Genomic DNA, 25,157 nt, shown 5'->3' with positions numbered 1-25,157 from the left:
AATCTTATTGATCACTTTTTTGAAAATCTTGACACCCCTCAAATCAGTAACGAGTCAAAAACCAAATTAGAAGATCCTATTAGTCTAACCGAAATTCTGCAAGCTATTATTCAGATGCAGAGTGGAAAATGCCCAGGTCCAGATGGCTTTCCTTCAGAGTTTTAAAAAAAGTTCCCTTTCCAGCTCTCCCCACTACTTCTTTCGGTTTTTGAAGAATCCCTAAATAATGGGCATCTTCCTCCCTCCAGATGCGTCAGGCGTCAATATCACTGATCTTGAAACCTAATAAAAACCCACTAGATTGTGGGTCTTATCGTCCAATTTCCCTTCTAAATGTAGATGTGAAAATCCTGGCCAAGATTCTCTCTCTAAGGTTGGAAACTGTTATTCAAGATATCATTCATCCAGACCAAACTGGCTTTATAAAAAACAGACAAAGCTTCTTTAACCTTAGAAGGCTGATGAACATAATTTATACCTTATCAGACTCATACATGCCAGAAGCCCTAGTTTCTCTTGATGCAGAGAAGGCTTTCGACCGTGTTGAGTGGGACTATTTATTTTATACATTAAAAAAATGTGGGTTCAGTGATAAATTTGTGTCCTGGGTAAAACTCCTATATTCTTCCCCTTTGGCGTCGGTAAAAACGAATGGTATTAGTTCTGAATATTTTTCTCTTCACCGTGGGACAAGACAGTGTTGCCCCCTGTCCCCACTCTTGTTTGCTATAGCTATAGAACCTCTTGCAATCTCTTTTCGTACTAATTGCAATATCACTGGCATCTATAGAGCTGGAAAAGAACAGAAAATTTCCCTCTATGCTGATGACGTAGTGTTATATATCTCAATCCAGAAACTTGTCTTCCACATGTTTTGAGTATTTTAGGACAATTTGGTAGTGTCTCAGGTTATAAATTAAATTTGCATAAGAGTGAGGTTTTTTTCCAATTAACATAGCCGCAAGAGCTCTTTTAGCATCAACTCTTCCATTTAAATCAACTTCAGATAATTTTCGTTACCTGGGAGTTACAGTAACACGGAAACATGTAGATCTCTTCATAACTTTATTCCAATTTTGGAGAGAACAAAAAAGGATCTTGCTAGGTGGAAAACTCTACCACTCTCACTGGTAGGTAGAATTAATGCCATAAAAATGAATATTTTACCCAAATTTCTATTTCTATTTCAAAATATTCCGGTATTTATACCAAAAGCATTCTTTAAGTCACTAGATCGAGTGATTTCAGATTTTATTTGGAACGGAGGCCCAGTAAGAATACAGAAACTATTCCTTCAGCAACCCAAAAGATTAGGTGGATTCGCACTTCCTTATTTCTTATTTTACTACTGGGCAGCAAACATTCATAGCATTTTATATTGGAGTCAGTCACATTATGGTCTTTGTCATTGGGTGCCGGCAATAGATAGAAATAGGTTGAAATAGAATGCGACTCTTGTAGCCGAGTCTCTTTACATGCTTTTTGTTCTTCTATTCCTATAAAACTTTCCCACTATTCTTCAAACCCTTTAGTTCTGCATAGCCGAAAAATTTGGCAACAATTTAGAAAACACTTTGGCTTTCAGAAAATGTCGGGTCTGTCTCCTATATATAAAAATCCTTCTTTTTTATCTTCCATTTCAGATGGAGCCTTCGCATTATGGTTTAGAAGGGGCATTGTAAATATTAATGATCTCTTCCACGATAATACTTTTGTAACTTTCGACAAATTTAATCTTCCGAAAACTCACTTCTTTAGATATCTTCAGACTCGTGAATTCATAAGAAATAAATTCTTTCACTTTCCTCATGCACCTCTGAAACAAGAGATTGATCAAGTTTTAGAAATAAAAGTCTCTAAAGGTGCTGTCTCCAATATTTACAAAACTATTTTTTCATTTACTGCACTCTCAGATTTTTCAACCATGTCTAAAATAAAGCAAAATTGGGAATCAGATCTTAATCATGTTTTTACTGATGAAGAATGGTCAAAGGCCCTTTGTCGCATTCATACCACCTCTATTTGCGCTCGTCACTCACTACTACAATTTAAGCTGTTACACAGAATATACTGGACGAAAGCTAAACTGTCTAAAATAAACCCGGATCTTGATCCTACTTGTGACCGATGTCGACAAGCCCCGGCCACTCTTAATCATACTTTTTGTTTATTGCAGTTTATTCAAATAGAAAAAATTAGATTTACAATGATTGGCAGAACAGAACAATTTCATATGATTTGGCAACCTTTTCTTTTGCACTTAAAAAAAATAATCATTTTCCTATAAATAACCATTTACGTAACCACTCCTTTGCATTTGACCCTAGCTGTTTTTGTCCTCTCTCTTGTCCCTGTTTGTTTAAGAAACAGAGTACATAAAAAAAAAAAAAAAGGGAAATAAATTGTATTTGGTTTTCTTGACAGCTGGCAGTGATTGTTTAAAAAAGGTGTAAAGTTTTTTTGTTTGTTTTTTCCTTAGTAATATTTACAGTTTTTGCTGTATTTTATTTATATTGCTACCATACTGTACATGCATACTACATTAATATTATTTTTACTTGTATTATTGTGTAATATACTAGTATGTTTTGAAGCAAGCATTTATAATCCTTCTCTTTTTTCTTTTCTTTTCCCCTTTTTGTTGAATCAGAGAGTAAGAAATACCTCTGCTTAATTTCATCTGTATTTTTTTGGTCAACATGTCGAAACAAACACTGTATTGTCTTGATTTTATTATCTCTCTGATTAGTAAAACACCAAAAAAAAAAAAAGAAAAAAAAAAAAAGAGTTAAACCTAAGACTCTTAAAGCTAAAAAAGAAAAAAAGAAAAAAGAAAAAGAAATCATGACTGATTCATAGTTATACTGAGCTTAAAATGCTGGTTATGTCATCTGAATCATTCATTAAAAAAATTGGTTTTTAAACTGTGGGTTGCAGAGTGGAAATTAATTAGTTGTGCAAGTTTTGGAATGGTGACCCATTTATGCCATGTCAGAAGTATAAGCAATCAAATTTAGTCAAGTTCATTGATAGGCATAATTTGTATCTACATATTTCTGACATGACGCATTACAAATATGTCACACATCACAACTTTTCATGGGCTGTACGCAAAAACAAGCATATGGCCCGATTCACAAAGAAATGCCATTACTGACAAAAAGACTCACATAATCAGGAGTTTGAATCAATCTGATGAATCCTTCGCTGAATGAACTTATGACTGTACACATCACAACTTACAGCCAATAGGTTGCTCTTACTTTTTGCCACAAAGAAAGCAAAAATATATTCTCCCTTTAACTATAAAGTACATTCAGGAAGTATTCAGACCCCTTTATTTTTTCATATGTTGGTATGGTGCAGTCATACAACATAAAATGCTTTCATATTCATATACAGTACATGACTGGTACTGACTGGTTCATCTGACAAAACATCCAACACCTCCAACACCATCTTGCTCCTCCAACAACTGTCTAAAGAATGAGAAATATGTAACCAATTGAAATTATACTTAATGTGTAGATGAAATCGTAACATCAAATTAAAGATACACAATTTAAAACTTGGATTAGGCCTAATGTTTAGTCAACACAACGGAGATATGCAGATGATATTTAAAAGACCATTCATTTAGTCTAACACCATCTTAAATACAATACTGTAATCAAACAACACACACACACACACACACACACAGAGATATCAAAGACACTATCAAAGACTATGGTTACACACACACACACACACCGTTGGCGGTGCGCTCAAAGTCATCTGTCAGTTGTGCAGTTACCCAAAATCTCCTGAATGAAGTTAAAGGAGAACTCCGGTCAATTTTAACATTGAGCTCATTTTTTTGTAAATTTGGAGTGCTGTCAGTACAGAGAACAACGACAAAAATCGGTGTTGCCTACACTGTGTTATCCTCTTTTTAAAATTTGTACCCTGTTGACTTCAATGGGGCAAGTTTCTGCTTTTAGCCTCTTAACATCCTTGTTGTGTCATTACAAGTGCCCAGCCATGTGAGTGATTCCTTCAGAGTGAACACGGTGAATCTGACTGCAGTAGATGTGAAAGATATGAATAAAAATGATGTTAATTCAGCCAGCGCTCATACCTGTATTTTCTTCCTGTTTTCAGTCGAAGTCCACAGTAGTCGATTGTCGAGTTCACGCGCGTGATAACCTATGCGCGTGAACTCGACAATCGACTACTGTGGACTTCGACCGAAAACATGAAGAAAATACAGGTATGTGCGCTGGCTGAATTAACATCATTCATCTTTCACATCTACTGCAGTCAGATTCACCCGTGTTCAACATCCTTGTTGTGTCATTACAAGTGCCCAGCCATGTGAGTGATTCCTTCAGAGTGAACACGGTGAATCTGACTGCAGTAGATGTGAAAGATATGAATAAAAATGATGTTAATTCAGCCAGCGCTCATACCTGTATTTTCTTCCTGTTTTCAGTCGAAGTCCACAGTAGTCGATTGTCGAGTTCACGCGCGTGATAACCTATGCGCGTGAACTCGACAATCGACTACTGTGGACTTCGACCGAAAACATGAAGAAAATACAGGTATGTGCGCTGGCTGAATTAACATCATTCATCTTTCACATCTACTGCAGTCAGATTCACCCGTGTTCACTCTGAAGGAATCACTCACATGGCTGGGCACTTGTAATGACACATCAAGGATGTTAAGAGGCTAAAAGCAGTTTTAAAACTTGCCCCATTGAAGTCAACAGGGTGCAAATTTTAAAAAGAGGATAACACGGTGTAGGCAACACCGATTTTTGTCGTTGTTCTCTGTACTGACAGCACTCCAAATTTACAAAAAAATTAGCTCAATGTTAAAATTGACCGGAGTTCTCCTTTAAAACCCATCATGTCACTGATATGTGTTTTTTAAATCAAGTGATCAAAGTGCTTGTTGCCGCTGCGATCAGTGGTGCGGATACAGCGTTTTCTTGTGTGGCTCGCGCAGACGCCGCACTGTCTTCACTCGGACTTGCGCTTCAATCCGTTGCGGATACTCTCTATTCGTTCTGGTGAAATCACAAAACATAATGCACACAAACGTGTCCCTGCTTGATATACAACCACTGATGAACATAATCGGTTTTGATGAGAAAAAAAAACTAAACGAGTGCGGATTAGAACCCAGAACCTCTGACACGGTTGGCGAAAGTTCTACCACTGGACCATTAAGATATACAATGTTCAAATAGGCGAAACGAGTCACACGAAAATTCTCAGCACTGACAACATATATTAGGCTACATCTCATTAAACCAAGGAATTCGCTGACATACTACTGACTGACTAGGCTACTATAGATGCTGGATCTGTGCTCTTTACGCTCTACGCTACACTCACTCACTGAGGCATAATGTTATATGGATGGATGAGCGCCAACGGCTGTGTCACAAAAAATACATGCGATTGGTTGCATTTAAAGGGCGCGAAATAATAATAATGTTGCATTATCGAACGTTGTGTCGTCGTGGATATTGTAGTATTGTATTGCTAAATCCCCCGACCACTATGTCGGTCTGAGACAGCGAGACCTAGACAAGACCGAGAGGTCCGAGACCAAGACAAGACCAAGACCAAAGACCGTCAAGGCCGTGACAAGACCGAGACCACGTAAAAGTGGTCTCGAGACATACATCACTAATATATATATATATATATATATATATATATATATATATATATATATATATATATATATATTTTTTTTTTTTTTTTTTTTTTTTTTTATCAATCTACACTACACACCCCATAATGACAAAGCAAAGGGGCTTTGGTAAGAGAGGTGACCAGGAACCCGATGGTCACTCAAGGGGAGTTCCAAAGATCAGAATGTCACATTACACTTTTCAAAGTGAAATGTCTAGTGAGTGGTGCTAAAGTGTTCAGTTTTATACAAAACAAATGAACGTGGATCTGGCAACATCTTTATCGGAGCAAGATTACTACATCAGAAAAGTCTTACATATGAAGCTGGTTATGTGATGCAAATATCAAAAAGTATTAGTTTACAAACCATGCACTTTGGTAAAACCATATACTGCCTCTAATGTTACTTTCAGATGGAAACTGCAGTGAATTATATGTTTAGGTAAGTTTTAGAGTTTTGCCGTCTTTTGCCGACTGCGAGAAACAAAGTTCACCTTCCAACAAGACAATGTTCCTAAGACCACAGCCAAGACCATGCAAGAGTGGCTTAAGGCGGGAACACACTACATGACTTTTGCTCAGATTTTCCCCCAGATCTGCTGCCTAGATGAGTCGACAATAGTTGCCAAAAGGTTGTGCCAGTCTGCAGATTTTGGGCAGTCGGAGGTAACAGATTTCACAGAAAATTGCATAGTGTATGATAGGAACACACTGTTAACCCTTGCTGTAAAAAAAGGGCCAAATTCTGACAATATCATACCATTTTCCATTAAAACAGTAATATACCGTAGAAAACAAAAATAGCCTACAGGAATATACTGTGAATTAACAGCGCTCAAAGTCGACACTCAGAGGCTGTTTTCCCAATCACACCCTATACCCTCATTCACTATTCCCTACATTAGTTCACTAATATAGTCCCCTTGAATGTAAAGAAGTGAGTGAATTGAGAAACTGATGAACACCTGATAAGCAGAATCACTGAAGGACAGAGAAACAAGAACAGAAAAAAGAGAAACACAAGAACTACAACTGACTTCCAGCCACACTGAGTGTAAAATCAGTTTTATTATTTCTTTCATACATGTACAAAAGTTCTTGTTGAGAATTAACAGATATTTAGTTGTTGATGTTTTATTGAAAATAATAAAGTTTGTTGTCACCATGATGGAGATCAGTATTTGCTTTAGTTGGTCTCTTGACCCTTGACTTTATAATATTAGTTTTTCTAATTAGTTTTTCTAAAACACATTAGTTATGGCAAGAAAAAGCTAAGAGGAAGGTGATCAGGTGTGTTAGGCTATTGGAATGATCCATAGTCATCCTTGACATGTCTGAATCTCTTATCACATATAAGCTTTGAATTTATGTGTATAAATATCGTACATCTGTTAATCTACAGCATGAGCTACAGCTATATATCTGTAACCAGTAATTCTGAAAGATATTGAAATCATATAGTGCATTAAAACATTTTAAACTCCTGCTTGGCTCAGACACAGACAGACATCAACAATCAGCATATGAATCTCAACAATGGTGACAATCAAAAGTTTCATGTCACAATGCATGCTGGGTTCCAGGATAGTATAAAACTCCCAGCATGCACTCCTGCATGAATAAAAATAAAATATATATTGCCACCATTGTTGAGATTCACGTGCTAATTTTTGATATCTCTGTGTTTCTACAATACATTGTAGTTCTGTTTCTTTGGTTGTGCATGATGTGTTAAAAAAAAATCGTCATTGTAACTCATTACTGTAGTTTCACAGTGGTGGTAATGTAAAACTTTTCATACAGGATTAAACTCTGAATGAGGTTAGTGATTGAACAGGCTATATGATGATTTTGGCATCATAATCAATATAACTGCAATTATTCACAAACCGTGTGTGTGCACAAGTATGATCTGCAAAAACACAGTTCAAGCAGCAAGAGAGATACTAATGTTAAGTCAAGAGTCCAGAACCCAACTAAAGCAAACACTGATCTAATGGTAACTTCAAACCAAACATTTTCAATTAAACATCTCAATTACAACTTCTGTAGATGTATGACAGAAATAAAGTCATACTGGGTAATAATAAGTGTAATAATATGTAATGGCTGGAAGTCAGTTGTAGTTCTTGCATTTCTCTATTTTCTGTTCTTGTGTTCCTCTTTCCTTCAGTGATTCTGCTTGTTAACAGCAGGTGTTCATCACTAACGCTCAACAATCACTTACATATTCCCTTAATTATCTCACGGCAACACTGTCAATGTTACTTTTACTCTTTGTAGTGTGGATTTTCCTGTGAGGTTGAAAGGGTTAACAGTAGTGTTGTCACGATACCAAAATTATTGTTTCGATACCGATACCAAGTCAAGTATTGCGATTTCGATACTTTTTCGATACTTTTCCTGAAAAGGGAGAAACACTCTCAAATATCATTGCTGTGCTTTATTTTAAAACCGGGAAAACATTCTAATCATATAACACACTAATAAATGAACATATGAACAGCAGATATATTAAACATTTGAACAAAATATGAAATATAAAAATATAAAAAATTAATTAGAGCAATGACATTCAAGGTAAAAAAATTTATAAATTTAGCAGCATTATCTCATTTATCATAAGAAACATAAGAGCTTTATCTTGATTCTGAACTTTGAATAAAAATATGAACAGCGATTATATTAAACAATGTTTAATATTGGTAACATGATAAGCCTGGTGATATATTTGACATGTGGGGAGAGAGTTGTGGAAGGCCTATACTTCATGTTAAACAAATATATAGCAGCAAAGACAACGTCGGCAGTGTTGACGGCAAAATAGGCTACAGAATAATTCGTTCTGTATTGAGAGGTGCAATATTTGAAAATTGATAATATTTTTTTTAATTACATTTATATTGTATTTATGTCACAACTTTCAAACATCAAAATGTCATTTATTAATATGTATTCGTGTCCAAATGACATAGAAACATCTTTTCCTATTCTATTTTGCCTGGAAACGCTTCCAACACGCTTGCGTGTCGCGTGAAAAATAGGCGTCGGTTCTATTTCTAGCATGCACGCGTTTTCCGCGCGTCTCGAGCTGCGCCCAGACGCGTGTGTCACGCAGGCAGTTAACATGGGAGCCGAAATAAAAACGGACACGACACGCAGCCAGTGTGTCGCCGGCCTTACAAATCTGGAACGCGGTATTTCTTAGAAGTATCGATACTAATAAATTAAGGAATCGTGACGTTTTTAATTTCCGATTTACTTTTGAAGTATCGGTGCACCGTGCAACAGAGCAAGGTAGGCAACGTACTTCCATATGTCACTCCTCGCGTCATCTTTTTCTACGAGTCGTGGACCACTTGTGCTCGCAGACGTCCATAGGGAGGCGTTTTTTTTTTTTTTAAGTATCGATACTGATAAATTTAGGTATCGTGACGTTTTTAATTTCCGAGTATTGCGATACTTTTGAAGTATCGGTACACCGTGCAACACTAGTTAACAGTGTAAGATAGACACACCCACAAAATGTATTTTAACAGTAATAAACTGTACGTTATAAAACAGGTTTATACTGGCAACACTGTTGCCAGTAGTTTACTGTAAAATTGTGTTTTTTGGGTCACCATTGTGCTGAAGAGTAGAGCCTGAGCTTCAGTCCAGGAGAAGATCTAGAGACATTGATGATATGCTGCATGTTGCTTTATTTAACAGGCGGTGACTGTGTAGTTGTTGACAGTGGAAATCTTTTTATGTACAATAGTTTTTTAATGAAAGAAGTTCACAGTAAAACTTTGCTCACATTATTTATGCAATATACATTTTAGTTAATACATTTAAATGACAGTTGGTCAATTTAAGGCAGTCGGTTTCTCGAGTTTTAATTTAGTGCATTTTTACAGTAACATACTGTAGATTACAGTAAATAACTGTACAATTAACAGTATATTACTGGCAACAGTGCTGCCAGTATTTTACTGTAAAAAAACCTGGTAAGGTCTAACAGTGCAGACTATCATACACTACTGTCATACTGTGCTTATTGTGTAGTGTATGATGGGCACAGAATCCGAATTTTTAGCTTCAGACTATGAATCCATCTAGTTGGAGGATATCAAAACATGTTTGATATCTTGAGTCGATTTTAGAACACAACGTAGTGTATGACGCATCGCAACTGAAACTGAAGCTGTCCTCTGTCTACCAATGTTACAATACAAATACAATAACAATAACAATACAAAAGTAAATTAACAGAACATGTGTAACAAATTAGCCTCAATGTTTGACTCATCAGCTCAGATAAAACAACAGACTTCGCCACTCACCACTAACTCCCCGTTGTAATCTGTAGTGTTCCTTACTGACTGCGTCTGCCCAACCAACACTACATCACAATGTGCTTAACTCATTATTTTTTGTTTGAGACTCAGCATAGTTGCTACAACAACTACTGGGGTAATCTCCTGCACATCCATGTTTGTTTCATCTGTCATGTGTCTCCTAGCAAGTAGGCGTGGGTTTCTGTTTTCAGATTTTAAAAAGAAACGATTTGAAAGTCTGGTAGTAAATGATCCTCAGTTGTTTAGTGTATGATGCCCAGTTTTTCTCTGTAACAATTACAAAGTCGACAAGTGTATGATGCCTAGTATGTTCAGATGTTAAAAGTCATGTAGGGTATTCCAGCCATTAGGGACTAGAGTTGTAACGATACCAAAATTTTAGTAGTCTGTACTAATACCAGTAAACTTTAAAGATTCTCTGTACTAATTTAAATACCATTGCAAAAACCGTTTAAGTAGAATATTTAGAATATGTGTGGATGTGTAAATATTACAGCTGTCGATTTAACAGCGATTAATTATGGAAAAAAATAAACTTTTTACAGTAAATCTGCCCACCATTGTCTGGTTGGGTCAGACAAAAATTTTAAAGAAACCAGTCTAAAAAGTGAGAGTGGTGTAGAGGGAAAGAACAGCAGGTTTAGCTTTTAACGCAAGCGACCCATACAAATATTTGCTTAAAACTATTTGCACTTGGTGCTATTAGCCTCTGCCAACAATATAAGAAAAGTTTCCAAAAAGAAATTGTCAATGAATTCCATTTTCTACCCATGAATGCATTTATGCTGCTGTTACAATAACATTCATAATGCTATGAGATTGTTTTTTTTTAATACTGAAAAAAAAAAAAAATCTAATTATACATTAAATATAAAAACTCAAACCGCCAGTAGGTGGCAGCAAGTTGCGGTCTTGAGTCCTTAATTCATTTCAACGATTCGTTCAAACGGCTGATTCATTCAGTAACAAAGCAACTGTCTACAGTCTTTATGAATGGGTCACTGAATCATCCAATTTATTAAAAAAAAAACATTCATTCAGTATCAAAACACAGCTGAGTTGCTTGGAGATGCACAGCAGTTGTGCAGTGGCTTTGCTTGGATCTATTTCGTTGTTCGAAATAGCGAAAAAATAATCAATATTGACAATATTGTGTCTAAAATGATATTCACAATAATAATTTCTTGTTTATTTAACTTTATAAAATCGATATCACATTTGCAATTGTGCTATTTGGGAAAAAAACAGCACTCTTGCTCGTGTGATATGCTAAACTAGAACATATGATATAAAAATACAAAAAAACAATCTTATAATTATAGGGACATTTTAATTGTACACAAACAAGGCATGCTTTTGTCTGTTGTTGTTTAGTTTTTTTGCAAAGTGAGTGACATACTTATGACAATGTCAACGTCATCTCGCATCGTAAAAAACAATCATCATAGATACAGCTGTAATATTTAAAACATGCACACACAAATCGACCTTCAACTGCCTGCAGCATTTTCAGCTTATCCTGTGGGATATATGTAGATATCTTGTCCAATCAGCTGTATATATTCCATTTGCAAAATATATCTAGCTTTTCAGTTTTGTATGACTTCTTGTTGTGTTTTCTAACTTTTTTTGTTTTCAAATTTGTGATTTGTTTTGCACTTCTCAGCCACCATTCATTATTGATAACAGAACTGAACAACTTTTAGCTAAAAGATTTAAACTCCAATGAAAACCATTAAAAAAAACTTACCCTCATTTCTTATTGGACTACAGCTTGACCCATCATCGTCAATGCAGCTTCTCCTGTGGACAGGTGTGCTATGGAGCAGGAAAGAGCATTTGACATCTGGGTCTTTAATGGGAAAAAGTGATGGACTCAAGTGGTCCTTTGGCAGTACATTTTCAGTAACATTGAGATTTTGAGACTGATCCACGTCAGGGGATTGCAATCCATCGGTAAAATCCTCCTTGTCCTCATCTTGTTTAATCTCAGCTAGGCCTTGTTGCCATGTAGAAATCTCAGGAGAGTTTGGAGAAGTGATAATCTGATAACTTTTGTTTGTCTCCATGTCCAAGGTACATTTCACACTCTTAGGGCTAGTGTCAGATGAAGCTGCCATAACTGGTGAGAAAAGGTGGGGTAAACTTAAGCCATTCCTACTGATACTCTGCAACTCTGAAGCTTTTTCAAGCATTTTATCATGATGCTCTGAGCAAGGTGAATTCAAGTCCTTTTTCTGAGATGAAATCTTGTCATATGTACTCTGCATCAGCTCTGCAACTGTCTGGCCACACATTTGTTTCTTGTCCCTCTGAAGGCACTCATACTGTTTTTTGGCCTGCAGCCAGAGCTGCACCTCTTCTGGGCTTGGAGCACACTTGCAGGGAAGCATGATCACTTTGTGATCACTGCCAGAAGATGGGTTTTGGTCTTTAATAAATATAGATGATTTAAACCCATAGATTGGTGCAGAGGCTTGATTTGTCATGGCACAAAATGCAACTTTCCAAAAATTTAAGCCGTCTTGAGATAAGTCTCCATGAAATTCAACTAGTTCATTCGCCAGCCTGGTTTCCAAAATCAACTTCCGACCACCAACCTCCCTGAAAAAACAGTATGAATGAGTATGGATGATTTCATAATCGAATTTAAAAATTTGAATATACAAACACAAAACTTCTGCAGGTGGATCCATTATAAATGTTGTGTGTTCTTACCTTGGCTTCAATGGTGCATCTGATGGGTCACTGCAGAATGGTTCCTGGTAGGTGGCTTCTGAGAGGTTCAGATCCATCAAAGTAGCTAAGATTTCTTCTCGAGTAGGCGGAGACATGAGAGGTTTGAGAATGTGAGTTCCTCCGCTCTTTGAACTCTGACCAGCATTTTTCAGCAGGGACAGTGAGTTGATGGACCGTGGGGAACTGCTTGGTGTTGCTGAACTGCCATCTAGGGGATCACTATTTGGGGAAACACCACTATAAACAAAATTAGCAGAAGTAATGGGGGGAAAGGGCTCTGGGTCAAGCAACACATCTCTCTTTTCACAGTGAAAGTCCTGAAAGTGGCTGAGGCCATGGATTTTACCTAAAGAGCCCACCCAATCTTTGCTAAAGATTTTTTCTGAATCAAGCAGAGACAGAGATACCTTACTGGTATAAACTCTGCCATTTTCACAAGATGTTTTCTCAAAGAGTTCTGGACTAAGAGCCCCAGACTTGTTCCAGTCCTGTTCATGCTTGCTGTTCTCATCAACGTCAAACATCTTTTGTGATCTGTCCCCCAACCCAACCAGGGCATTAATTGCCTCCTGACTGACATCACTAAGGAACTTCTGAGGCAAGTGCTTGTCAGTTAACACAAACTGGTTACTTGAATAAAGACTGGAGAACTCGGTTTGGCCAATGGCATTGATATCAAAACTGTAATTGTCTGGGAGCTCCGGAGACAAGCTATCCTCAATAGAGCAACAGCTGTCAAAGCCAGGATCAGACAAAAACACAGGACTGTCATCTGATGAAAAATAGTCAACTCTCAAATCATCCGGTTTTCTTTTCTTACTTCTGATTTTGGACTTTAACTCTTTTGGAACTTTAGTTCTTGCACCTCTTGGTTTTCTTGATGTTGATGAAAGAGCTCTTCTAGATTTGCCTGGTTTGGAAATATCAGTTGATTGACTGGTAGAAAACACAATCTCAGTCATTTGATCACTTTTATGTGGTTCCTTTCCTGCCTTTAGTTGCCTCTTCTGGAGAAGCTCCTTCAAGACAGCCAGTCCAGAAGGGATCTCAGGAACACACATTTCCCTATTTTTAGGGTCTGACGGCAATGTGAGACCTCTGTGAGATCCATCTGTAATTGCACACTTAACAGGGGATGTAAGGGAGGATCTACAATCAACAGACTCCAATAAAGTTGTTACGGTATCTTTCTTTCTTGTTTGTGGTCTTCTTGACTTTACGTTGGCTTTTCTGTTTGATTGTGAATGCTGTACGATAATGGGGCTCTCTTCATGGCCAGAGGCATCTGAATTGAATTCATAGGGATTTTTTGTAATGGTCCCATCTTGACTAGTATTTTGTGATTTTGAATTGGAACTGCTGTATGTGATGACAGAACATGGATGACCTACAGACTTTGTGGCTGGGGAAAGAATACTGTTCAGAGGTTTTTCAATACAGGAGTCATTTGAGCAAATGGCATTGATGAGAAAAACATCTTGATTTGACTTTCTTCCAGTGCTGGTGTGCTCTGTTTGGGAGTCTGAACAACTGACAGTAAGATCCACTGGACTGCTTTTTTGAAAACTGGGATGTTGGAAAGGAGTCATGTCATCAGATGAGGAAGTAATAGGTGCAGTGTCAACTGAATGTGAAGCCTGTGAATTATTACTCTTCTTACCTTTGACCTGCTTTTTTCTCAGGGATTGCTTCTCATTCAGCATCCTGCCTTTCTGAGAAGTTGATGTGCCATCTCCGAGAACAGTCCCTTCAATACCTTCACACTGTTTTTTTTGCCTCCTTGAAGCTGCTGGAATACTTCTCCTTTGTGACTCCTCAGTTTTCACAGAATCTTTGTTCCCTGACTTTGTTGAGGTATTAATTCGTCTTTTTGGGCTGGTAGCAGAAGCCTTTTTAGGCCTGGGTGTGCTGCTTCTATCCCACAAACCTCTTCGGCATGGTTTTGAAGCCAGTACTTGATAGGGTGAACCTAGACATGGATCATTATGGGGGTTTATAAGATGATCATTTGAATTTGATTCCAGGAAAGGCTCAGTAGGAGACCAACATCTTGGTGGGGTTGAATCAGTAGGACTGGGGGCTCTTTCTGACAAATAACCCAACTCCACCATCACATCAGAATACTCTGTAGAGCAGTCATCAGTGAAATCGTTATAACAAGGCCATGGAGGGGGTAATTTTGGCAAAGTTAACAATGCTTTGGGACGCTTTGCCCTCCTAGTCTGATTTGCTGGTGGACATCTAGATCTTGGAGAGATGCTGGCCCTCTTTGATATTGGATTGACCTTGGTTTTTCGTTTGGGACATTTCTTTACTTTTGGCTCAAGTAGCGGGTACTTCACTGCCATAGACTCTGGCACTTTGGGCCAGAATTCTTTGAGAGGAGCGAGCTTTTTGTATTCGGCAAGCTTTTCTGGTGTTAAAACTGTGTGCGTTTCCTCAGCCTTAATTTTAGAAATCTTCACTAGCATGTTCTTCTGACCTTTGAATCTGTTAATGATTATATATTTGATGATGATTGGTGGCTCTTTTTTAGCCAGTTTCCTTTTTTTTTGGCTGAAGACATGATCTTTGCCTTTAAAGCCTTCATGTTGCACCAAAGCTTGTTTGAAAGAACCAGAACTTGCATGATCCCCCTTTTCACTGTCGCAACTCCTTTTTCTTTTGGTCCGCAAGGTATATTTGCTACCTGGCAAACAGGACACCTTTGTGCAAGAGACTTTGGTGGGAATATCTGCAAGTTTTTCCTCTACTGAGCTCTCAAGTAAACCTTTAATAGTTGGTGGATCTGAAGTTTTCATGTCAATCTCCTTATACATTTCTGGGAGAAAGTCTGGAGTGATGGAAGGAAGCGCTGTGGCTTCCTCTTTCATAGGAGATGGAGTCCTTACAGGACTTACCCATTTTTGACCTAATGTAGTTCTCTTTTTGGTCAACTTTAACCTTGACCTTCGCTGTTCAGGATTGTCTAAGATACAGCAACCATCCCCAGTCTTGCTCCAGGCCTGTTTTTTGATGGGTCTGGACAGGCAATTAGACAGAATTACGCTTGGAAAAAATTTGTAGTGTGCCTCCTGCTGTGCCACAATGGTCCTCTCAGTTTTATTCTCTTGGTAGTCCTCGTATCTTATTTTCAGTTCACCAACATCTTCCTCTTTTCTTCCCTGTCCTGTCTCAGCTTCTTGAGGGACCAAATCTTGGCTCTCTTCCACAGGACTTTGTGTCTGGTCAAAACTTATCACAGTACTTCTGCAATCATTTGGACTGAGTTCCATTTCAGTCTTGGTGGGGCAGCTCATCAGCTCAGAATAACATACAGAGAAGCTCCTGTGATTCTCCAGGATAGATAAATGGTTATTTTCCAAATTTTTAATACTGGTATATTTTTTTAAGCTCAGGGGAAGCTTAGAGTTTCCAAACACTGAATCATCAGGATCTGGCTGATTAAGGCCAGTGGCTTGGTTTTCACCAGTGTACAAAGAGTGCATACCAATTTTTTCAGCACCAATTTTAGATATATTTGCTGTATTGGAAGGGACTGGGTGTTTAACTGGTTGAATATATGGCACCTCTTTGTTAACTCTTAATCCAGTTGAACATTCGTTTGCCTCTTGACTTTTTAAATGCTTATCTGCTAAATCCTCTTGATTGAGTCTATGTTCAGCACATTTGTACTCAAGAACAATTTTAGCAGAGGACGGTGGCTCCATACGGACAGCTTCATTTGGAAAAACATTTCTTCTACCAAGGATCTTTTCTGTTGCTATTAGAGATGAATGTGTCCTTGATCCTTTGTCTGTTAGTGATGAATCTACAGCAAACAAGACAAGAAGTATGTATACACTACTGCACCAAAAGCAATCATACTTGTCATTGTAGTTCATTAAAATACTTAATTAAAATTGAGCTTACCACTATTCTCATCTGCAGCTCCATCCAACTGTGGAATGGACAAGTCAGTAAGAAGAGCACTGTTTCCATTCCAATACACCTCTTCATCTGATGAGGCTTGCTGCTCTTCGCTGGAGCTTTCATTTGCTTCTTTCATGCATAATCTGTGCAGGGAGGCAACACAGATTATGATTAAACAACATGCCACCAAATTAAATAATGCACAGTCATAACTCACACACGCACTATCATCTGTCTGCTGTGGACCAGCCAGTTTTGCTATACGAGGCCTATTCTGAATGCCTGTTAAAAAGGGTTCAATAAATTGAGTTTCCTGATCAAATTAATCTGCCTAATCATTTAAATGCAAATTAAAATTAAAAGCAGACAATTACAAAAGTGAAATTTGGTGACCTTTTCCTGGCAGAGGGTTCTGGCATGTCACTATCCCATCTTTGTGACATGATTTTACTGAGCTCCGACTCATTTTTCTCCAGCTCAGGCCCAGCTTCCTCATCATCACTGTTATAGCCGCAGCTAGCATACAGCTGCTGGGACCTGTCGGCTCTAAATCCATCATCTGCCAATGCTTCTAGCAGATCAACCATGGCCTGGTCTTGATTGCTGTCTGTTAAAAAAACATTGTTGAATATGTAAATGTAAATTTAAAAATATAATAAGAACATGTATAAGAGCAGATGCATTATGCATATGTGTACACATGCAAAACTGAAATGAATGTGAATATAAAGAGATGCAAATAAAGAATTGAAAAAAAAAGTTTCTTAATCAGGTTTTGTTGTTTTTCAATATAATATCTATTAAAAAAAAAAATTGAAATACCAATCTATTGTTTTATGCATAAAGCAAAAGTAAATGGGATAAGTAATACAAACTTCAAACAAAAATAAAATATTAAAATGATCTCTGAATACACCAATTGTATTATCTTGCTCAATTACAAATTATCTTTTAGATATATTTTGATGTATTTATGTATTGATTTATTTAAAATACTGATTAAGAAAAAAAGTCGCAGTGCGACAACACTGCTTGAATCAGATTTGTTATGATAGTCTCGGTACCAAGTATTGCTGATTGGTTGGTTCTCTGAGAGAGAGGGAGGAAGGTCTGACTGTTTTCCAACAAACTTAAAATGGCCTCTTCATCAACAACTGCCACTTCAGCATCTTTCCCACCATGCCTTTTTGTATCTATATGGTGAAAAGGAAAAAAATTATAGACATTTCATCAGACAATGTCAAAAAGTGAAACAGTCTCCCACACCACTAATTTTCACTGTGTACAGTCTCTTTGTTTTTGCAGTTTTCTTTCATCAGCATGAAGCTGCTTGTCACTCTTTCTAGTGACAATGAAAGGGTAAAAGGGTTTACTGAATCATCAGAGCTCTGTTTTCTAATTTTTATCATAGGTACACTTCAACTGTGAGAGACGGAATCTAAAACAAAAATCCAGAAAATCACATTGTATGATTTTTAAATAATTAATTTGCATTTTATTGCATGACATAAATATTTGATCACCTACCAACCAGTAAGAATTCCGACTCACAGACCTGTTAGTTTTTCTTTAAGAAACCCTCCTGTTCTCCACTCATTACCAGTATTTACGGCACCTGTTTGAACTCGTTACCTGTATACCTGTCCACACACTCAATCAAACAGACTCCAACCTCTCCACAATGGCCAAGACCAGAGAGCTGTGTAAGGACATCAGGGATAAAACTGTAGACCTGCACAAGGCTGGGATGGGCTACAGGACAATAGGCAAGCAGCTTGGTGAGAAGGCAACAACTGTTGGTGCAATTATTAGAAAATGGAAGAAGTTCAAGATGACGGTCAATCTCCCTCGGTCTGGGGCACCATGCAAGCTCTCACCTCGTGGGGCATCAATGATCATGAGGAAGATGAGGGATCAGCCCAGAACTACATGGCAGGACCTGGTCAATGACCTGAAGAGAGCTGGGACCACAGTCTCAAAGAAAACCATTAGTAACACACTACGGCGTCATGGATTAAAATCCTGCAGCGCACGCAAGGTCCCCCTGCTCAAGCCAGCGCATGTCCAGTCCCATCTGAAGTTTGCCAATGACCATCTGGATGATCCAGAGGAGGAATGGGAGAAGGTCATGTGGTCTGATGAGACAAAAATAGAGCTTTTTGGTCTAAACTCCACTCGCCGTGTTTGGAGGAAGAAGAAGGATGAGTACAACCCCAAGAACACCATCCCAACCGTGAAGCATGGAGGTGGAAACATCATTCTTTGGGGATGCTTTTCTGCAAAGGGGACAGGATGACTGCACCGTATTGAGGGGAGGATGGATGGGGCCATGTATTGCGAGATCTTGGCCAACAACCTCCTTCCCTCAGTAAGAGCATTGAAGATGGGTCGTGGCTGGGTCTTCCAGCATGACAACGACCCGAAACACACAGCCAGGGCAACTAAGGAGTGGCTCCGTAAGAAGCATCTCAAGTTCCTGGAGTGGCCTAGCCAGTCTCCAGACCTGAACCCAATAGAAAATCTTTGGAGGGAGCTGAAAGTCCGTATTGCCCAGCGACAGCCCCGAAACCTGAGGGATCTGGAGAAGGTCTGTATGGAAGAGTGGGCCAAAATCCCTGCTGCAGTGTGTGCAAACTTGGTCAAGAACTACAGGAAACGTATGATCTCTGTAATTGCAAACAAAGGTTTCTGTACCAAATATTAAGTTCTGCTTTTCTGATGTATCAAATACTTATGTCTTGCAATAAAATGCAAATTAATTACTTAAAAATCATAAAATGTGATTTTCTGGATTTTTGTTTTAGATTCCGTCACTCACAGTTGAAGAGTACCTATGATAAAAATTACAGACTTCTACATGCTTTGTAAGTGGGAAAACCTGCAAAATCAGCAGTGTATCAAATACTTGTTCTCCCCACTGTATCTGCGAGACGGAAGGCGGAAGGACCATCAGAACTGAGACTGATTTCAACAATATAGGTGACCAGTTCAGAAAGAGCCATAAGAAAGATGGCTGGTTGAATCGTTTCACTCTGTGACTCTTTCTCAAGCCTTCTGAGGTGGAGTTTCTCTCTGTTGTAAAGATGAATGAGACACAAATGATGGTATTTCAGCTCCTGTGCAATGGCATCAGCACCACTTAGTTGAGACAATAATTTAGCATCATTCAGTGTTTGTGCACATTCATGTAGTCTGTCATTCAGTTGCAGTGTCATTACCTGACGTAGGTCAGATTCAGGAGATATGTTATCACAAAGAAAGCAAACCTGATCATCTAGACTTTTCTGCATCATGGTTCTGCGATGCTTTGTTTGGCCTTCATCTGTCTCACTACATTGAGCATCGGATTGTTGCTTCTGGGCACGAAGTAACTTTGTGTTGTTGAACCGAAGTCGACAATTGTAGTGATACTTCACTTGGTTCCTTCTCAAAGTAGCTTCTATACCACCACCTTCATCCAATCGTTCCAGGTCCAGGGTCATTGGCATTTTGTTCATCTTGTTAAAGAGTGGAATGTTGGTGGCAATCATTTTATAGCCATCATGTTGAGAAACATGATGGGTAGGTGGTGATTGGAGGGGTTCCTTTGTGTCTGTCTGACAAAGACAACATTTCATCCAATCAGTTGGCCTCTTGGCTGACATGGGATTTTCATTTGCCATTTTGGAGGTTTGTTGTCTGATTAAGGCCGAGGGGTTATCCTTTTACCACCTCAATCACAGACATAGTACACATTCAGTTATGGGATACAACTAGGTACGGGTCACCTACACCTAGCCCAATCATTCATCCAGTGCCATTTAAGTCCCGTGTGATCTGTACACCTTCCAGGTAAGCATACATGAACAAGTCATGTATTGCCCCGCCTCTCCCGCGCTGGCACAACCTGTCAATTCAGGTGCGGCTAACTACATCTATTACTAGCTAATTGATGAGGGGCTGTTAGACAGCATTTGGGACACTAAACTTAGCTATACTATTACTACTAGTCAAGAACTACAGTGTAAGTAAAACTAGATCAGCTGACACTGAACCCCATGCTGAGTTCCACAGCAGTGAAGTCACCAGTGTGCCCTGGTTGTGTAATGACGTTCACTCTATTAAACGAAACCTTCCTTAACACATTAAATTGAGCTCTGACAGAAATGGTGGCCATCTTGAAAATGGTCGCCATCTTGAATTTTTGAGTGGCACACATCTTTTTCCATGATAATGTTCCTTTAAGAATATTTGTACCAAATTTCATGATAGCATCACCATTTGAAAAAAATGTTTTAAGGATTCAAGAAAAATGGCGGCCATCTTGAAAAATGGTTGCCATCTTGAATTTTTGAGGGACAAGCACCGTTTTCCAAAAAAACATTCTGAAGAGAGTATTTTCACAAAATGTTATGCCTACATCACTGTTTGAATGATTGACATAATGAGCATTTGACAGAAATAGCGGCCATCTTGAAAAAATGGCCGCCATGTTGAATTTTTGGATGGCCAACGCCTTTTTCCCAAGTGACCCTTAGCTATCTGTGCCAAATTTCATGCTTTTATACCAATTTGAACGATTCTCTTGAAATATGCCATTAATCTGCTGCACTACGTGGAAAGGAGGGATTTAGAGAGACTGATTCACCCATTGAGTCGTTTGAGAATCATTAATAAATGTAATGTGCGATGAATATTATGAGAAAATGAAAGCGTTTTTTGACCCTTTGATGCATGTAAAACTGTTGTAGGAGACCTTCAAAACAAAATTAGGAATCTTTCAAATAGCATAATAGGGGCACAAAAAATAAAATATATATAAATAAATAATAAAAAAACTTTTTTATAGTTTATTTGAGGCTGTTTCTATGGTGTTATTTTAATGACAAATGTCGAGAGCGCATCCAAGTAATGCGCGAGCACAAATCTCTCAACTTGCAGGCAGATTTCTTTCACTCTCGCACACAACTGGACACGCATTCTCAAATATACAGTCTCATGTTTCTGCTCTCGCTCAGATATTACGTGTACTCAAACTCTCTACTTGCTCTTTAGAATGGTCTTCTCTCCTGGATTTAATGTTGCCAAAAGCTTTCAACCACTAGACTTTCACGATTGACTGACGAAATAACACCGTGTATACCTTTAAATTGTAAAGAAATTACAGATTCACCTTTATTTCATGATAGCATTTTCAAGCTGATTTTAGAAGTTATTTTATTATTTAATAGTTATTTTTGCGTTAAGTGCTTATTGTAAATAGGTATTTATTTAATTATTTTATTTACTGAACCGCTACTAATCATCAGATATCAGCGAGAGTGCGACTCGTGACAACACTCATGAAAAGAATGTGCTTTTGTTTGGTTGGTAACATAGGCGTAATTTCCGGGTGGGACATGTCCCAACCACTTTTTGCAAGGGTCGATACCTTCCCCACCAGTTTTTTGGGGGGATGGGGGTGGAGTGTGGGCACTGGACACACACCGGCATAAACATAAATCGTCGCCTATGGTGAGGAGGATTAAATCAAATAAAGTGCAAATTTAAAAAAAGCTCACTGAGCCGGCAGAGTGTGAGGGTCGCGGCAGCCGGTAAGCTACCACCTGCTATTGAGTCCAAGATGCGGAACCGTCACTCGTCTCGGTGCACCTCAGTGTAGGACAAAATAGAGGAGAGAAATACATTTAGCATTTAACGGCAGCTGTAATGATGAGGTGAGCGCCACTGATCGCTGCCGCGCCTCTCGTTTCTCATGCCCGCTCCACGTGTAGCTACTGGGTGGCGCTCAAAAAGACAGGGCAGCACTGTCAAGAGCAGAGACAGTCACTCCGTGAATCATGCCAGTTTTTTCTTATCTTGGTTGTTTTGTCATACGTTCCCTATCAAGGCGGAACTTCGACATTACGGATGTCGTATATGGCATCCCTACTTCACTTCTGCTGAAATCTTATGGCTAACGCCAGCTAACAGCTGGCCAATGACGCAAGTATGCAAATACTGACGAGCCCGCTGGCAGTATAAATGCATGTCACGTCATTTCCCATCAGAATCTCTCTCTTCACGCTCAAATCGTGTGCTCTGAGATATTAACCTACATCCTACAGAACTTTTCGCCGTCGTCGAAGGTGCAAGGAAGATACGAAGGATTACTGTCTTCAGCATCCGATGGCGACCACGTGCAACTTGTGCTCAGGCCCCATCATGCCTCCGGACACGCACCTGTTCTGCGTCACGTGTATGGGTCTGGCTCACGCCGAGGCAGCCCTGTCGGATGGCATGTCGTGCGATAGCTGCGCGGACCTGCCAATGCGAGCCCTCAAAGCCAGACGGAACGAGGCTCGTGCAGCAGCGGGGATCGAGCTCACCGCCGCCAGAGAGCCGCTGGTGAGATCCCCCCCCAGCCGAGGCGGCAGGGAACGGGAAGCAGTCAGCTTCCCCGACGCCACTTTTCGCCCCCCTCCTGAAGTCGCTGACTTTCTGATTCTATGTCCCTGTCAGCGTCGGAGAAAGACTGGGGATCCGAGCACACCCAGTCGGAACAGGAGAGCCCGGCGGACCTCCAGGAAGAGCTCCTTAGGATCCTAACCATGGCGGTCGCCGAGCTGGATCTCTCCTGGAATGCTCCGGACGAGCCGTCCAAGAGTAAGCTCGACACGTGGTTCCTCCAATCGAGCCGCCGCCAGGCCGCGTCGAAAAGAGGAACCCCGTTTTTTCCTGACGTACATGACCAGGTAGTGAAGTCTTGGGCTGCACCCCAGTCGGCGCGCACCCTCGCTTCTACTCAGGCTATGTTTGCCCCCGTGGACGACGCAGAGACCCATGGATACCTGCACACGCCCCCCCGTCGAGGAAACCGTCGCCGCCCATCTCTGTCCGACCTCGACACCTGCCCTGGGCTCGTCTGGTCTAGTCTGCCGTCCAAACCCTGTAGGTTCACGGCCCACCAGGCCAACAAGGCCTACGGGGCAGCTGGGGAGGCGGTATCCGCGCTCCACGCTATGGCAATCCTCCAAGTCCTGCAAGCGAAACTACTTAAGTCTTTGGATGGCGCCGCCTCGGTAGATGCTGGCGTCATCCGAGACCTGCGCTCAGCGATGGACCTCACGCTCATGGCCACCAAGCGCTCGGCTCAGGCTATCGGCCGCTCGATGGGGTACCTGGTGGTCCTTCACAGGCACCTCTGGCTCACCCTATCAGACGTGAAAGACGGCAATAGGAAGACGCTACTCAACGCGACGATCACCTCGACTGGCCTATTCGGAGATGCGGTGGATAAAGTTACCGAGCGCTACACTGAGACGCAGAAGAAAGCGAAGGCGATGAGTCACGTCATCCCTCGCCGGGCACCGCCGCCTCAGCAGCGATCCCGCTCTTCGTCGGCCACGCACCGCCCTCAAGCGCCAGCCAGGCAGCCATCAACCCACAGGGCTACACCCCGAGCCGGATGGCCGCGGCGGACGAACCGGACAGTGGCAAGGCGCCGGGAAGAGGAGGATGGGCCGGAGGAATAGCCCGCGCAGAGAGCGGAAGCCCGCGACGAACCCTGCGGCTTCAAAGCAGTCGTCCTGACGGCCCGGGCAAGAGGGAGAAAGAGCACCAGGGAGGTCCCGCTCCCAAGCGTCGTGCTCTAACGCACTTGGTCCCTCAGAGTTCTGCCCTGAGCGACGCATGTTCAAAATGTGTGAAGGTTGTTGTTTGTGTTCAAAAATGTTCAATAAAGCAAACTACCTCTTCACAAAACACCCCACACTGTGTCACTCGCCCTGCCCTCAAGCAGCGCAGAATCACGGTTCATAACTATAAAGCCACCTCGTGGGCGCGAGGTATCCCCCCCTCTCACAACCCTCCGGCAGCGCCGGCGAACTCAGTGGCGATGACCGCAACTTTAGAAACGCGCACACTGAATCATTTTCTAGCAGCATGGGAAGCTATTCCAGGCATTTCGCCGTTGGTGTTAAACATAATTCGCCACGGGTATACACTTCAGTTCAAACGCAGACCACCCCGCTTCCGCGGCGTGATCCCGTCATTAACTTTGCCCCAAAACGCTCACATTCTGAGGCAGAAAGTGTACAGTTTGCTAGAAAAGGGAGCGATAGAACCGGTTCCCCTGAGCGAACGGGAAAACGGCTTCTACAGCCGCTACTTTGTAGTGCCGAAGAAAGGAGTAGGTCTCCACCCAATCCTGGACCTGAGACCCGTGAACAGGGCGCTTCACAAGCGCGCTTTCAAGATGACGACACTGAAACAGATCCTGGCACAAATTCGTCCCGGGGACTGGTTCGCTTCAGTGGACTTAAAGGACGCGTACTTTCATATTCAGATAGTGAAGCGTCACAGACGTTTTCTGAGGTTCTCGTTCGAGGATGCGGCGTACCAATACTCGGTACTCCCGTTTGGACTGGCCCTAGCCCCCCGCACGTTCTCGAAATGTGTAGACGCGGCGCTTTCTCCCCTCAGATCGAGCCGAATGCGCATCCTAAACTACCTGGAC

The 25,157-nt window shown here is 40.4% G+C and overlaps 1 protein-coding gene across 1 annotated transcript in view; it reads right to left on the bottom strand.

Annotated features, from left to right (window-relative positions):
* Positions 1 to 25,157, bottom strand: part of rev3l (REV3 like, DNA directed polymerase zeta catalytic subunit) — a 137,338-nt gene that overhangs the window by 26,764 nt on the left and 85,417 nt on the right. Inside the window, exons 10-14 of the mRNA XM_084091112.1 lie at positions 17,746 to 17,874; positions 17,075 to 17,288; positions 16,682 to 16,824; positions 12,749 to 16,580; positions 11,781 to 12,634 (exon numbers count right to left, since the gene is read on the bottom strand). Of these exons, the coding sequence (XP_083947238.1) occupies positions 11,781 to 12,634; positions 12,749 to 16,580; positions 16,682 to 16,824; positions 17,075 to 17,288; positions 17,746 to 17,874 (5,172 nt within the window). The remainder of the gene's footprint in view (positions 1 to 11,780; positions 12,635 to 12,748; positions 16,581 to 16,681; positions 16,825 to 17,074; positions 17,289 to 17,745; positions 17,875 to 25,157) is intronic.

The sequence above is a fragment of the Abramis brama genome (assembly GCF_963993115.1).
Source record: "Abramis brama genome assembly, chromosome: 18".
Taxonomy (NCBI): domain Eukaryota; kingdom Metazoa; phylum Chordata; class Actinopteri; order Cypriniformes; family Leuciscidae; genus Abramis; species Abramis brama.
The sequence above is the reverse complement of the archived record's forward strand: the minus strand, read 5'-3'. Positions and strand labels throughout refer to the sequence as shown.